Consider the following 16,207-nt stretch of genomic DNA (forward strand, 5'->3'; position numbering starts at 1 on the left):
TCTGAAGTTACAGGCTGCTCAGCCAATCACTGCCCGAGATGGCACAGTGCAGTGGGCAGTGATTGGTGGAGTGGCCTGTCACTTCAGCTCTGCAATTCTGGTGACAGCTGAGGGCAGGCGACAGGAAGACACCGGAAAGCGTGGACAGGTATGTATAAACTTTATTATTTTACATTAAAGGCAAGTGCTGCACGCTACCAATGGCCGTGCAGCCCTTGATGCACAATAGTCGAGATGTGTAATCTACTAGATCGACGCTCGCTTACATAGAGATGCAAATATTGCATGCTAATATTCTAAGACTCTCGACTCAAGTCTCATAGACATACACAAAAGACAGATGCAGAGAGTCAGAAGTATGGTCTCTTATTGGGACTCTGTCACCTCCAAACCTAAAGTCATCTGTATTTGCTGATACCAAATCTGTAGTTTGTAGCTTTCTACTCCTTTGTATTTCACCATTGTAAGCCTACAGATGGTGCATGTTGATGTATAGAGAGGACTTCTTAGCTGAAGTATATAATAAAGAGGACTACTTTGACTCCTTCATTTGTGGGCTTACAGCAAAGGAATGTAAGAATATAGATGAAAATTGCAGATATAGAATCACAGTTGTATACTCTACTTGAGCAGGTGTTTTAGAGGTGACAGAGTCCCTTTTAAGCATTCAGAGGCATCGGAATGGCATCCTAACCTGGAGAGAATGCAGCACTGTAAGAGAACTTCTTTATTAGCTACCACTTTGTTGCTGGAGGTAAGAACCCTGTTTTTACTGCAGTTGTTGTGACACGTAATGCCTAAACTGTAAATTAAATATAAATAAATGCTCCATTATTTAAAGTACACACATATTGTTGGCTATACCTCATTGCTGGTTTTTATGGTACAATAGGTTGCTACCGTTTAGAAGTTTGCAAGTTGATGTGTGAAAGGTTGAAGCTGAGCACTTGGAAAGTTCAGCATGCTGTCCTTCAGTCCATGAACGCATACTTTTATGGGTAAGTTGTGTTGCTGGGAAGATATATATTACTCCTTTTAGAATGAGATTTGTGATTACTCTCGTTAAAGGAGTTGCCCTTTAAGAAGGGTTTTGTTTTGTTTCTTTGTTGCTATAAAAATAAGCAATACTTCTCCCAATCCTCAATCACTGCAAATCAGACAGCTCTAAGTTACCGCTTGGCCCAGCTTTCTTCTTGTTTGTGTGATGTGTCATCCCTGCAGGAACTTGCCCAATGAGCCAATAACAGGCAAAGGTGGTACACTAAGGTGGCCAGTGATTGGCTGATTGGGGCAGTTCTTGTTGGGACGACATGAAGGTAGGTAATTGGAGCCTCCTTAATGTTTGCAGCAGCAGGGAATCGGGGAAGAAGAGTATCGCTGATATTTTCTGTTCTGTAAAGAAAACTTTTCAGCATTCTTCTCACTATTATCACAGGCAAGATTAATGTAAAGTGGGCACCAGTATACAAGATGGTATCACAGACCATTCACAGTCAGGGTTCATCCTCAATTACCCCATCCGCCCAAACAATGACCTTTGCACAGGACACAGAGAGGGCCTAGGAAACTTTTCCATAGAGGTCAGTAAGTCAGCTCCAGACTATTGTTAGCGATGCTTTACTGCAAGCTACATAAATCTATGTATCTTTCTGGTTAGTGTTGTCTGTTGTGGCAAATTTTTTATAGCTGAATACAACAACAGAAATCTCTTCTCCTTCTGCACAAATGGCTACAGTGCAACAGTCCAGGTGCTCCAGGCTGTTTATATTTAGCTTACATTTTACTATACTTGGCAGTTGTATTGTGAGAAGTATTAGGCTGCAACTATTTTCATGCTTTCATCCACTGTGAGCAAATGGGGATCTTGAAAATGTTGATGAATTAAAGAGTATACCAGACTCAATATAAAATGATTAAGTAGTTTTACATGAAATCTTAATTTTAAGAATAACTGGACCTAGAAACTAATTTTTCAATTAAGTGGCCCTCCAGCAGGTCCATATTTGCTGCTTAAGCTGCACTAGCAGGAGCGTAGCTAGGATTCACGGGGCCCCATAGCAAAAAACTGTAAGCCCCCCCCCCCCCCCCCTATCCCCTATGCACAAGACAAAGCACTGCACTGTATATATATGCAGATAAAGGCTCTTATGGATCGAGCTGAAACATTGCTTATGCATTTTGTGGGAGAAATAAGTCACCGTTTGATTGGAGTTCTGCAGTTGTATTCTTTGTTTTATATATGTATGTATATATATATATATATATATATATATATATATATATATATATATATATATATATATATATATATATATATATATATATATTTTCCGTAATGTGGCAAAAATGAGCCAATGGCTGCTTGCTCTGTCAGTACAATGTTAGAAGACAAGTAAATCTTTGCTTTACTGCTGGTGCACTGATAACCCCTGACCTATGCAAGACAGGCAGTGAGAACAGAGGTCAGGGGTTATCAGTGCAGGGAAGCAAAGTTTTTTTTCTCTTCTGCCTGTTAACCCTTTTTTTGTGTTGCAGCATGTAAGTAAACATTGGGTCACTTACACACTGCAGTACATAAGGGGTTAAGCAGGACAAAACAGGAGGCTCTTATCTTCTCCCCCGGGACCCCCTCCTGCACGGGCCCCATAGCAACCGCCTACCCTGCCTCTATGGTAGCTACGTCACTGTGCACTAGGCACCTACTAGTGCTGTCACTCAGCTGATGTGTCTAAGGGGGTGAATATGCCAAGTAAGGAAAGTATACTGCATACATCCTTATTGTGACCTGATTATTAGCATAGCAGCTGTGGCACAACTGTTGTTAGATACATGCAGTATCCTTGTATAGTACCAGCAATACTTCTAGGAGCTCAGAACCTGTGGACTCTAAATTACATGTCATTACTCTAGGGTTGCTTCTTGTTCCTTATTCTGTGCTATAGTGTTTACAGGAGTGCCGGTAAGTCTGTCTACACAGGAAGACTGGTCATCTAAAATATGTCCCATAGTGTGCCGCCCTAGATACTTAGATACAGTATAGCATGCATAGCAGTTAATCCAGCCCTGTCCAATAGGTGTAACTACATAATTCTATTTTTTTACATAATAAAATACTATTACAACTCAACTTTCTAATTGACTTAACACAGCTCCCTGACACACTTGTGATCAAGTTAACCTTGGCTACAACTCATGTTAAGTCTGACTACATCTGTATGTGCCCTCCTTTTATAATCTGGTTATCCAATACAGTAATTGTAAATTTTTCTTATTCTTGACCCATACAATTGTTTATAACTTTTGATTGCTTCACATTGTGCCTAATGGACTACACCTTTAAGGGTACTATTACACGGAACGATAATCGGCCGATTATCGCTCCGTGTAATAAATACAACGGTCAGCCGATGACAACGATCATCGGCTGATTGTTTAATATAGGTTAGAACCTATATTTGTTGGGAGCCGACCGCGCACAGCTACTTGTAATCGTGACTTGCAATATACATTACCTATCCAGGCTCCAGGGCTGCTCCTGCGGTCCGCTTCTTCCCGGGTCGTGCGCGCTCTAGCTTCAGAGTGGCCTGTGAGCTGACAGGCCACTCTAAAGCTAGAGCGCGCACGACCCGGGAAGAAGCGGACCGCAGGAGCAGCCCTGGAGCCTGGATAGGTAAAGTATATATTTTAATCAAGGGCTGCAAGGACAAGTAACTATGTCCCCGCAGCCCTTGTTAAACGATTATCGGGCCGCGTAATAGGCCCAGTAAACGAGCGCTGATCTAGTAGATCGTCGCTCGTTTACAGGTATTATCGGGCCCCCATCGGTCCGTGTAATACCACCCTAAGAATTAGCTGTCACAGATATGGACAACTGTACACTAGCGTTTTCCACATCCTGTTAGTAAAACATCATCCTTACAACAATATTAAAACATTAATTATGATCTCTTCGGCTATTATTTTTGCCTTCCTCTAGATCAGCACTGTTGGGTTGTACTGTATTGAACTTGATTTGATTCTTCTCTTTTTCTTTTTTCCTTATTAACTATGTAACCATGCTATTGACTTACCCATCATTGAGAATCTACAGCAAGAGTGGGGAATGGTAATGCAAGGCTTCTCTTTGTGGTGTTTTTTAGTCATATTGTATTTCATGATTGTACTGATAGTATACACTGATAAACAAAACAATAAGGGCGCTGGATAGTGCAGTATCCTCTTGACCATATGATCCAATGTAGTAGCAAAAAGAAAATCCCTAACCTTGCGGAGTTGTGCTTTGGCATAGGCATAACTCTGCAGCACTGTTTGCTGGATCAGGGACCTGGGAGCAGACATATATCTCATTTGCCTACAGTAATTGCTCCAAACAACTATAACAGATCACAACCATACGATCACTCCCTCAACCTTGGTGCGGGATCTAGAGACTGGTTTAGATATGTATAAACGCTGTGTTTATTTTGGCAAACCTAAAACCACATGCAGGCTGGGCTTGATGAAGACGCTGGGATGGCGTGGAAACACCTTGCTTGTGGTTTTATGTTTGCCGAAATAAAACCAGTCTCTGAATACTGCGCCAAGGACGAGTGAGTGAGTGCCTGGTTGTTGTCTGTTACCATGATTGTACTGATAGTAGTACAGTTTTATTTCATTGTTTCACTTGACTGTGTTTTTTTTTTATATTTTTCAGCTTACTGATCTTAGAAAAGGAGCATTCGGACATCACAGCCCTTAAAGAAATCCTCACAGAAGCCTGTCCAGCACTTGCACATTCTCTAGGTACTGCAGTAGTCTTTGCACTTACTCTTATTGGGTCACAAATCAGTTTTTCTGATCAGTTCAATAGACAGTGATAAAAGTTTCCTCCAGCTTCCATAGTAGTGATCTTGTTTGGTGTACATACTAAATTGTAAAATGTCAGTATACAGTGAACTTCCGTAGTTTTGGCTGCAGACAGAATTTTATATTTAGCACAAGCAGGTATAAGATGGCACAGCCGCAATAATCATTCACTCTGGCATAGAACCTTGCAATTAACCTCAGCTGTTATACATGTATCAGACCAGTGTTGCTCAGTCAGTCCAAGTCTCTTGTAAATCCCGTAAAGATACACAGCGGCAACACTCACCAGCTTTCTTTTTATAGATATTTTTATTAAGGCAAATAAGCAGGGCATAGGAATGCTTTTACAAAGAAAGAGACGGCAGTTTCACATCACAGCGCTTCTTTGGGTCCAGAAGAAGCACTGTGACGTGAAACAGCAGTTGCTTGTTTTGTAATTGCCTGCCTATGCCCTGCTTTTTTGCCTGAATGGGGTAGTTCAGAAAAAAATCTTTACAAATCTCTGGCACCAGTTGATTTGAATTTTCTTCTATTAAAAAAATCTCTAATCTTCCAGTACTTATCAGCTTGTCAGGAACTGTCCAGAGCATTACCAAATCCCCATAGAAAACCTCTAATGCTCTCCGGAGGGAAAAGAATACTGCTTCAGTGACATACAGCAGCTGATAAGTACTGGAAGACTTTGAGATTTTTTTAATAGAAGTAAATTATAAATCTCTGGCACTTTCTGGAACCAGTTGATGTGAAAGAAATAATTTTTTGCTATACTACCCCTTTACTAAGAAGGAAGCTGGTGAGTGCCATCACTATGTTTACCTTTATGAGAATTTTATATTCTAGCTGCTGTAGATTTGTAGCTCTAACACTAGCTCTGACACATTAGTATTATACAGAACACATTCATTTGAGGGTTTATTCATTTACATGCATTGGTTACCTTAATAGAATGTTATCAACATTTAGTTGCAGTATTGTAATAAGTTTCTTTATGTTTAACAGAAAATAAGAGTTATGCATCTGTAAGAACAGAAGCTATCTCTGTAATAGAAATACTTCTAAAGAAACTAGAAGGTAAGTAGGTGAAGTGAAAAGTCATAAAAACCTAAAAGATTGTCAGCATCTAAGTGGTTAAATAGTCAGCAGCAAGCCCCAAACCCTCCCCATACCCCCTAATGGCTACATGCCGATAATAAACATCATGGGCTATTAAGGGGTTAAATTTGATTACTGTTGATTTACCAATCACATGTTTTTTTTTATATTGCTCCTGATCTTTTCTCCAGGTAATCGCAGATTCTCCCCCCTTTTACTTGTTCAGTTTTTTTTAATTAAAGAAAAACACCCCCTCCTTAACCTTATTTAGGCTTTTAAAGTGAATGTACCACTTAGTATGAATTTTTTTTTTATCATGATCTATCTTGTTGGCACCCGATGATATGGACAATTTTTTAAACCACTGCCAGGTTCCCACCATCTGCACTGGTTTCTGCAAATCAGGCCACTCGATATCCCCTCCCCTATTTGATGCGGCCAGACTTAATTCTTATGGAGGCATAACACGGGGTGGGGGGGGGGGTGTCAGTACACTAGGGATGCCAGCCCGCCTCGAGTGCATAGAGTGCATCTTGGTTTCTTCTTGGCTCCAGAGTTTACAGATTTGGTCAGATTAAGTCTTTCCCAATAGGTTTTATGTTTTATGGACCATTTCTATTTTATCAATATTTTTTGTAGGTTAGGTTTCCAGAACTGGACACAGTATCCCAGATGTGATGATGTCACTAGAGCTCTATACGGTGGGATCACCGCCTGGTTGCACTGGTGACTTATTTTAATGCTGTCAGAAATCACTCCCCCTAAATCCTCCTCTCCTGAAAGTTTTCACTACTACAGAACTGCCGATATGATACTTCTTTAAAGGATTCCTTTCCCCCAAGTGAATTATTTTACATTTGGAAATATTGAACTGCTTTTCACTGTTTTTGACCACTTCTCTAGTAAAGCTAAATCATTCTCCATATTACTGACACCTTCAAGTATATCAACCCTATTGCAGACTTTTGTGTCATCAGCAAACAGACAAACCTTGCCTACCAAACCTTTTAACACACCACCATTATTACCAACCCTATTACTATCCACGGCACCACCTTCATCCAGAACTTTTGTGACAGTCTAAGAAATCAATAAGATTAGTATGACATGAATTGCCCTCAATGAAGCCATGCTGGCTTTGGTCAGTATTGTTTGTTTTTAGGTGTCGTTATTTTTTTAATTTTTTTTTTTTTTTTTTTTTAAAGAAGATTTTTATATTTTTTACTAATACAGGTGTCAAGTTAACTGGTCTGTTACTAGTGGCCTCTTCTCTACTACTTTTTGTCAATGGGTATAACCTTGGCCATTCTCCAATCATTAGGAACATCCTCTGTTAGAAGGGATTAGGATACAGTCCGGTGTTTGTGTGTGTGTGTGTGTGGGGGGGGGGGTTCAGTGGCGGTCTTTGGCACCAAGCACCCCAAGCGATCGCTTGGGGCCCCCAACATTCAGGGGGGCCCCCACGCCCCGCTCTTGTGCTCAAGACCGCTGGACAGGGCCACTGCCCCGCTCGCTGCTGCCACCTGAACTGTAACTATGAGCACTCGTAATGAGCGCTCATAGTTACATGCAGCAGCACTGACAGGACGGGAGACATTGGCCCCCTTCCTGTCAGTCACTCTTGTGGCCGCAGGAAGGGTTTTGTCCGCAGGGTGGCAGCTTTGTCCTTGTGGTGCCGGCGCTCCAGTGACATCACTGACACCTCCAGTGACATCACTGGAGCATCGGCGCCAGGACAAGGGGAGTGCGGCCTGGGGGAGTGATGTCACTGACGCTCCAGTGACATCACTGGAGCATCGGCGCCAGGACAAGGGGAGTGCGGCCTCTTGTGATCGCAGGGAAAACCCTTCCTGCAGCCACAAGAGTGAAGAGAAGAGGAGACGCCGGGACCCAGGTGAATATAAGTGTTTGTTTTATTGTGTTATATACTATATGGGAGGGGGAGCACACAGGGGTCTGTTTAACTGGGGGAGCACACATCGGGGGTCTATATAAACGGGGGGAGCACACAGGGGGGCTGTATAACAGGGGGAGCACACAGGGGGGCTATAGACTACTGGGGCTTCACAGAGGGGTCTATATACTACTGGGGGCAGCACACAGGGGGTCTATATACTACTTGGGGCAGCAGAATGGGGTCTATATACAACTTGGAGAGCACACAGGAGGTCTATATCCAAGTGGGGGAGCACACAGGGGGGCTATATACTACTGGGGAGCACACAGGGATCTATATACTACTGGTGGGGCACACAGGGGGTCTATATACTACTGGGGGAACATACAGGGGGTCTATATACTACTTGTGAGGCACACAGGTGGTCTATATATAACTGGGGAGCACACAGGGTTCTGTATACTACTGGGGCAGCACACAAGGGGTCTACATAATACTGGTGGGGCACACAGGGTCTATATACTACTGGGGGAACCATACAGGGGGTTTATATACTACTGAAGGAGCACACAGGGGTCTATATCCAAGTGGGGGAGCACACAGGGGGGCTAAATACCCCTGAGGGAGCACACAGGGGGCCCTGTATACTAGTGGGGGAGCACACAGGGGGTATATACAACCGGGGGCAGCACACAGGGGGTCTCTATAAAACTGGGACAGCACACAGGAGGTCTATATACTTCTGGGGGAGCACACGGGGGGGCTATATATAACTGGGGGAACACACAGGGGTCTATATACTAGGGGAAGCAAACAAGGGGTATATACTACTGCGGGCAGGACACAAGGGGTATATACTATTGGGGGCAGCACACAAGGAGTATATATTACTGGCGGTAGCGCACAAGGGGTATATACTACTGGGGGCAACACACAGCGGTCTATTGTTTTGGAACGCGTGTCAAGGAGGGGGCCCCAGACATGACTTCGCTTGGGGCCCCAGAAATGCCAAGACCGCCCCTGGGGGGGTTGTAGTTACTAGTTATAATCCTTAAACCCAAGGATCTACAGATTCACCACTTCATAGAAAACAATGGGGTAATCTCTTCTCTGTTATTTTCTTAAATATAACACAAGAATAAAGGAAGAGAAATAGACTTGTGAATAACCCACATTAAAAAAATCTTTAAAAAAAAAATGTTAATTTCTGATTAGCAGTACACAATAGGTACAAAAGTTTAGGCAGGTGTGGACAAAATGCAGCAAAGTAAGAATGCTTCTTAATAGTGTTAATAGTTTATTTGTATCAATGAACAAAATCTAAATTAGATGAATATTTGGAGGACCCCCCTCCCCCCGGGCGTCTTCAGAACAGCTTCTATGTACTGCAAAAATCCTTTTGAGGATTTATCCAAGATATTTGGAAATCTACATCTTCAGTCTCTTCATGTAAACCCAGACAAACCGAATGTTGTTGAGATCAGGGCTATGACATCACTTCTAGGAGTCCTTTTTCCCCTTTTGCATCCTTGGGTCCCCCTCAAAACAAACCCACATCCCCTTCCAAAACAGGCTTGAGACAGGACAGCGTTGGCGCCAGTGATTGGGTGAGCGGGCTGTCACTGTTGAGACAAGTCGGGGCACCCAAGGCCACCGAAGGAGCACGGTGAGGTAAGCATTGCTTCTTTATTATTTTATAAATATACTTGCAACAATATATAAAAAAACATATATACTTTGGAGTAACCCTTTTAAGCTCTGTGAAATCATAAAGTCAAACTTAAAGTGTCACTGTCGTGAATATTTTTTTGCAGAAATCAATAGTCCAGGCGATTTTAAGAAACTTTGTAATTGGGTTTATTATCCGAAAAATGCATTTTTATCATGAAAAAGCAGTTTGAAGCTCTCCCCCCTGTCTTCATTGTTCTCCTATGGAGAGAGCTAAAGAAAAGACCAAAACAGGACAACAAAGAGTTAATCTACAAATCCCTCACGGGATATCTCCTGTGACCATCACCAGTGACCTGTCTGAGCTCGGATTACAGCTGTCACCCAGCTCCGTGCCTGTAATCCTCTGTTATCTGCTTTCTGCTGCCAGCTAACTCCCTCCTTCCTCCTCCCCCCTCCCCTCTCCCTAGAACAGACAGGGTACAACAACTCCTGCAACAAGTCACAATTTTCAGATTTTGTGGAGTGGATGAAAAAGAGGAAGGAGGGCGGGACCTGGGAAAAGGCTTTTTACATGCAGATAATGGCAGATTTGGCTAATAAACCCAATTACAAAGTTTCTTAAAATCGCCTGGACTATTGATTTCTGAAAAAAAAAAAAAAAAAAAAAATACGACAGTGACTCTTTAAATCCGAATTTTCTTATTTCTGTTGAGTTTATGCTCTGCCATACATATCTGATACTTTGCATGCCCTTTATAATCTTGTGTATTTTTTCAGTAAATAAGAAGCTGCTCCTTGTTGTATTTTGCTAATTGCATTGATGTTTTTCCAGATTCAGAACAATGGCAAAGCCTTACATTAGACAACAGAAACCTGCTTATTACATCTTTATCTACTATGGAACTGGACAGCAGGCCAGACCTGAGAGATAAAGGATTATTGCTGAAGAAGAAGTTGGAGAACTTAAATTAATCTGTATAAAAAGAATACCTGTGCAACTCAACCCAAACATGTTTCGTGGATTTTGAGAAGAATTTGACACAAGCTTACATTTCTGCTTTAGCATGCATCATTCCACGCATAAAATAAATATTTCCATGAAATCTGATCTCTTGTACACTGTCTGCATTTTATAGGTTACAATGATACATGAAAATAGTTTTAGGCTATGTTCACACTACGTAAAACAACGGCTGTTATTTTCAACGGCCGTTGTTTTGAGGCCAAAACATCGGCCGTAGAATTACGACCGTACGGGCTAGTCGTGAAACTACGGCCGTTGTTTAATATTGCCTCCTAGCATGTTTTTAATCGGGCTGAAACATGTCATTTAATTGAAACACTGCGACTAGCCGAATAAACCACTCAGTAAATTTTTTTACATTAAAATCAAGTTTAATTTGGCCGTAATAAATTTTACGTGTGCGGCCGCATTGAAATCCATGGCCGTAGTTGTAACATTACCGGCCGCAAATAAATGTCATGTTCATTTTTCACGGGTCCGTACAAACTACGGCCGTAGTCTTATACGCAGTGTGCATCGTATGACCGTAGTGCGCATGAATTGCTATATCGTACCATCCTCAAAACAACGGCCGTAGTTTTGGTGTGAAAACTACGGCCGTTGTTTTACGTAGTTTGAACATAGCCTTAAACAGCTTGAGGTTTGCCAAGAAATTTCATGGAAGTTCTATGTACTACGACATCAAATGTTTTATTTGGAATTGGTCAGTTGACTAAATCTTTTATTGAGTTTATAAATTTTGGTTTTTATTAACTTTGTAACATTTGTTATTTCTATGTTCTAAATAGATAGTGAACACTAAACAGACCAATAGAAAAAAAATGCCCCCCTCAAAAAGAAAAAAGAAGCAGATGCAGTGTGTTCAGACAGTGAATGAGAAAATACTTGTATTCTCTTACGTGTTGCTGCTACTCCAGAATGACATTGTTTTGACATTTAAATCCATTATGGCCATTACAGTTGTTCACATTGGCCATACACAATCACTGACACACATGGTGAAGGAGGAACAGTGTTTCTGGTTATGTTCTGAGAATATTTGTGGATGATAAATCTTTCCAAAAGGAAATATATCTTTTGGCCAAACATTTTGAACACTACTTCTTTTTAGAGGATGGCCAGTTTTCTTAAAGAGAATTTGTCATCTGCAATTTGCGTCCCTAACTACTGACATTGTTAGTGAGCTACTAGATGGTACCTTTCATATATCTGTGCCTGCAGATTAGACATCTCTGCCCGAGACAGGAACTGTCCAGAGCAGCAGGAAATTCCCATAGGAAACCTTGTGTCAGACTGACATTGAAAACATTTCCTGCAGGGCATACAGCAGCTGATATAGAAACACTTGAGATTTTTAAATAGAAGCAAATTACAAATCTATATAACTTTCTGAAACCAGTTAATTTGAAAGAATTTTTTTTTATTGGATAACCCCTTTAAGTGGCACGTTATGCTGTTTGCAGCATACTGCACTGCTAGTAACTGACAAGTTACTAGCAGTGAGCTAGCATCACTGATCACATACACAGCTCTGTGCAAAGTTACTATAGTAATGTAAAAGGTTTGGTGCTTGTTATATCTGGTGTATGTAGAATGGGCCCCAAGAATCAAATTCCCAGTTGGGCCCAAGGTATCGCAGCCAAAATCTGTCCGGGCTGGTGCTCCATCTAAAATCCACAGGATAGGGGATATTAAGCTGATTGGTAGGGGTCCCAGTGGTCACGAGAATGTGGGAAAAGTGTCCCCCTTAAATTAACAGAGGGGACGGTGCTTCATTAAAGGGGTAGTTGGGTGTTAGACATTTATTCACTAAATAACACACATTACAAAGTTATACAACTTTGTAATGTGTGTTATGTAAGTGAATGGCCCCCTTCCTGTGTACTCCCCCCCCCCCCCCCCCCCCCAGAAGTGTGGTGCATTATACTCACCGTATTACTGTCGACCCTGGCCCGCCATCTTGGGACAATGACAAAATCTTCAGGAGGCTGGCTGGACGCCTCTGACGCGTCATCAGCTGCTTCGCCGCGATTGGCTGAGCATAGTTAGCAATGGGTGAGTCAATGAGAGTCATTGTCCCAAGATGGCGGCCGGGGTCGACAGTAATGCGGTGAGTATAATGCACCACACTTCCGGGGGTGGGGGGGAACACTGGGAAGGGTGCCATTCACTTAAATAACACACATTACAAAGTTGTATAACTTTGTAATGTGTGTTATTTAGTGAATAAATGTCTAACAACGCACTACCTCTTTAATTCTCTAAGGCTTGTTATCCTGTGAATAGCTTTGAGAGAAGGGTACTGTACATTCTCATTTACTATTGTAATCTGGCATATGGCTTTTTGGGGGGTGCTGCGATGGTAGCTGAGAGTCAATGGGGAAAAGTTAAACACATTTTTTGTGGCAGGCTATGCGTTTGATGTTTTGCCATAGACTATGAGGGGAAAGAATTTAAAGGGGTATTCCCCCCAAAAATTATTTTTGCATTAATACGCTGCCCACCCGTAGCTTTTCATCTTTCCAATATACAGTTATTATGGATTCTGCACAGTTTTGCTGTTATCTAGGTATATTCACCCCCACGGATTGCATAGAATCATCAGACCTCAGTCCAACCCGACACGCTCCCTGCTCCTGGCCCCCACCCTCTGTGTCGGCATCACGTGTCCTCAGTCCCAGCACAGTGAAGTGACTGAGAACACTGATGGCGTGGCTGCTGTTAGAGAGGGAGACAATGATCAGCGCAGCTAACTAACAGCAGCCACCCGGTCACCCCCAGCCCAGAGCTCACCCCCTGTGTCCAGAGCCTCCCCACCGTCCAGCACTCACCCGCAGCGCACACAGCCCCGTGCCCCACAACCGACCGCCCCCCCATCACCCGTGGCATCCCTCACTCACCCGCAGCTTAGCCTCCGCACTCACCCGCGGCAAGCTCCGCCCCCCCCCGCAATCGCCCGCGACAAGCTCCGCCCCCGCAATCGCCCGTGATAAGCACCGCCCCTCGCAATCGCCGCGTCACCGCCAACTCAGCTCTGCTACACCGTCAACTCAGCTCTGCTACACCGTCACCACCAACTCGGCTCTGCTACACCGTCACCCCCAACTCAGCTCTGCTACACCGTCACCCCCCAACTCAGCTCTACTACACCGTCACCGCCAACTCAGCTCTGCTACACCGTCACCGCCAACTCAGCTCTGCTACACAGTCATCCCCAACTCAGCTCTGCTACACAGTCATCCCCAACTCAGCTCTGCTACACAGTCATCCCCCAACTCAGCTCTGCTACACCGTCACCCCCAACTCAGCTCTACTACACCGTCACCGCCAACTCAGCTCTGCTACACCGTCACCGCCAACTCAGCTCTGCTACACAGTCATCCCCAACTCAGCTCTGCTACACAGTCATCCCCCAACTCAGCTCTGCTACACAGTCATCCCCCAACTCAGCTCTGCTACACCGTCATCCCCCACTTCAGCTCTGCTACAACGTCACCCCCCCAACTCAGCTCTGCTACACCGTCATCCCCCAACTCAGCTCTGCTACACCATCACCGCCAACTCAGCTCTGCTACACCGTCATCCCCCAACTTAGCTCTGCTACAACGTCATCCCCCAACTCAGCTCTGCTACAACGTCACTTCCAACTCAGCTCTGCTACACCGCAACCGCGATCTTAGCTCTGCTACACTGTCATCATCTCCTTCATTGTCTCAGCTCTGTTTACTTCACCATCATCAGGCAGAAACATTGCATGATGGGAATGTAGTTTCCTATCTTGGATATAGATCGGCTTTTAGAAAAACTTGTAACTCAGGAACGGCAGCAGCTAGAAAGATGGGAGACTGTTCAAAATACTCAGGGGGACTTGGGGGAGTAAGACCAGCTAGGTTTGGGAGCATTTCATTTTTTTTAGCTCTTGGGGGGAATACCCCTTTAATGTCTATAAGCAAATTACATAAAAAAGAGAAAACAGCAGAAAAAGTTCCAGAAAAAAAACAGCAAAAAGCTGGATAATGTTCAATCTTGGTTCAAATTTGAAGTAAATTTGCTGCTGTGACTTTTGTGGATTTTGTAGAATTAAAGGGTTTACTCCAGTGATTTTATTTTTTTTTCCCCCAAATCAATTGGTGTCAGAAAGTTACAAAGATTTGTATTTAACTTTTTTTTTTCCCCCAAATCTCCAGTGTTCCTGTACTTATGCTATATGTCCTGCAGGAAGTGGTGTATCCTTTCCAGTCGGAAGCAGCGCTCTCTGCTGCCACCTCTATCCATAACAGGAACTGTCCAGAAGTTTTCTATGGGGATTTGCTACTGCTTTGGACAGTTCCTGTAATGGACAGAGGTGGCAAGCAGAGAGTTCTGTGTCAGACTGGAAAGAATACACCACTTCTTGCAGGACATACAGCAGCTAATAAGTACTAGAAGATTTTTTTTTAAAGTGGAATACAAAGCTTTATAACATTGACACCAGTTTGGTTTGAAAGAATTTTTCTTTTTTGCTGGAGTACCCCTTTAATACTGTGGACTATTTTACTTTTAAACAACCCCTTTGTACAGTCACTGCAGTTTCTCCAGTGATTCTCCAACTAATTGGGTGATCACTGATTTCCTATGAAAGCCTGGGAAATGTAGTTTTACATGCCACCCATACTGTCTTGGGAAGATTTCCAGGTAGGGATCCCCCTCCTTCTCTATTCATTTCACTAGCTTTATTAATAATACTCTTTGGCCGCCCTTTCCACATACAATTACATGAGATTGTCCAGCAGTGTCCTTCATGTTATCCAATCTGCTGTATATAACCGTATACCAGAGGATTCTAAACTGAGTGACAGGAAATGCCAGGAATTGTTGTGTATAGAAATGTCTGTGAACCACAAGTGTCCCTCCAAAAAAGTTGGGAGGTATGGAGGAAGGGCTGACTGCTAAGCATTATGGGGAAGATTGATGTCATGTGTTTTCAGTCATCATCATCATCATCATCATCATCATAAACTTTACAGCAATGGAGCAGCTTTATCAATCTAATTTGCCCATAGCAACCAATCACAACTCACCTTTCATATCTTAACAAGCTCTTATAAAATTAAAGCTGAGCTTGATTGGTTACTATGGGCAAGTTATTCTGTCTTATGGTGTGTTTAGACAGAGAGATTTATCTGACAGATTTTGAAGCCAAAGCCAGGAACAGGCTATAGACAGGGAACAGGTCATATAGGAAAAAACAGATTTCCTGACTCTTCTCAAATCCATTCCTGGCTCTGGCTTCACAAATCCGTCAGATAAATCTCTGTCTAAACATGGCATGGCAACCAATCACAGTTCAGCTTTTATTTTAACAGAGTAATTTGAGAAATGACAAGCTGAGCTGTGATTGGTTGCTATGGGACACATCAAACCCATATTATCTAGTCTTCTAAGTGTTGCCTGACCATAAGCTGTTTGCTTGGTCACAAGTGTGTTTAGTGACCTCTGCAGTAAAGCACATCGCCATTCATTAAGGGGTTAATGCTTCAGATGTGTTGGCCTGCAGTAACCATGGCAACCGTGCACTGTGATGACAAGCGCTTATGGTATAAAGAGGAGTTCCATAAAGCAATGCACCGCCCCCTGATCAGTGCCATCTTGGAATGCGCCAGAGGACCTTGAGCTTGACTACTTTACTGGCCCCTATC

At 43.0% G+C, this 16,207-nt stretch overlaps 1 protein-coding gene across 1 annotated transcript in view; it reads left to right on the forward strand.

Moving 5' to 3' along the window:
• The window catches only part of LOC138781139 (proteasome adapter and scaffold protein ECM29-like), a gene marked incomplete at its 5' end in the record, with an annotated part of 59,134 nt that extends 48,521 nt beyond the window's left edge, over positions 1-10,613 (forward strand). The window contains 4 exons of the mRNA XM_069956767.1: positions 893-998; positions 4,694-4,782; positions 5,845-5,916; positions 10,338-10,613. Coding sequence (XP_069812868.1) covers positions 893-998; positions 4,694-4,782; positions 5,845-5,916; positions 10,338-10,477 — 407 coding nt within the window. The remainder of the gene's footprint in view (positions 1-892; positions 999-4,693; positions 4,783-5,844; positions 5,917-10,337) is intronic.
• Between the last annotated feature and the right edge of the window lie 5,594 nt (positions 10,614-16,207).

The sequence above is a fragment of the Dendropsophus ebraccatus genome, unplaced genomic scaffold (genome assembly GCF_027789765.1).
Source record: "Dendropsophus ebraccatus isolate aDenEbr1 unplaced genomic scaffold, aDenEbr1.pat pat_scaffold_937_ctg1, whole genome shotgun sequence".
Classification (NCBI taxonomy): Eukaryota; Metazoa; Chordata; class Amphibia; order Anura; family Hylidae; genus Dendropsophus; species Dendropsophus ebraccatus.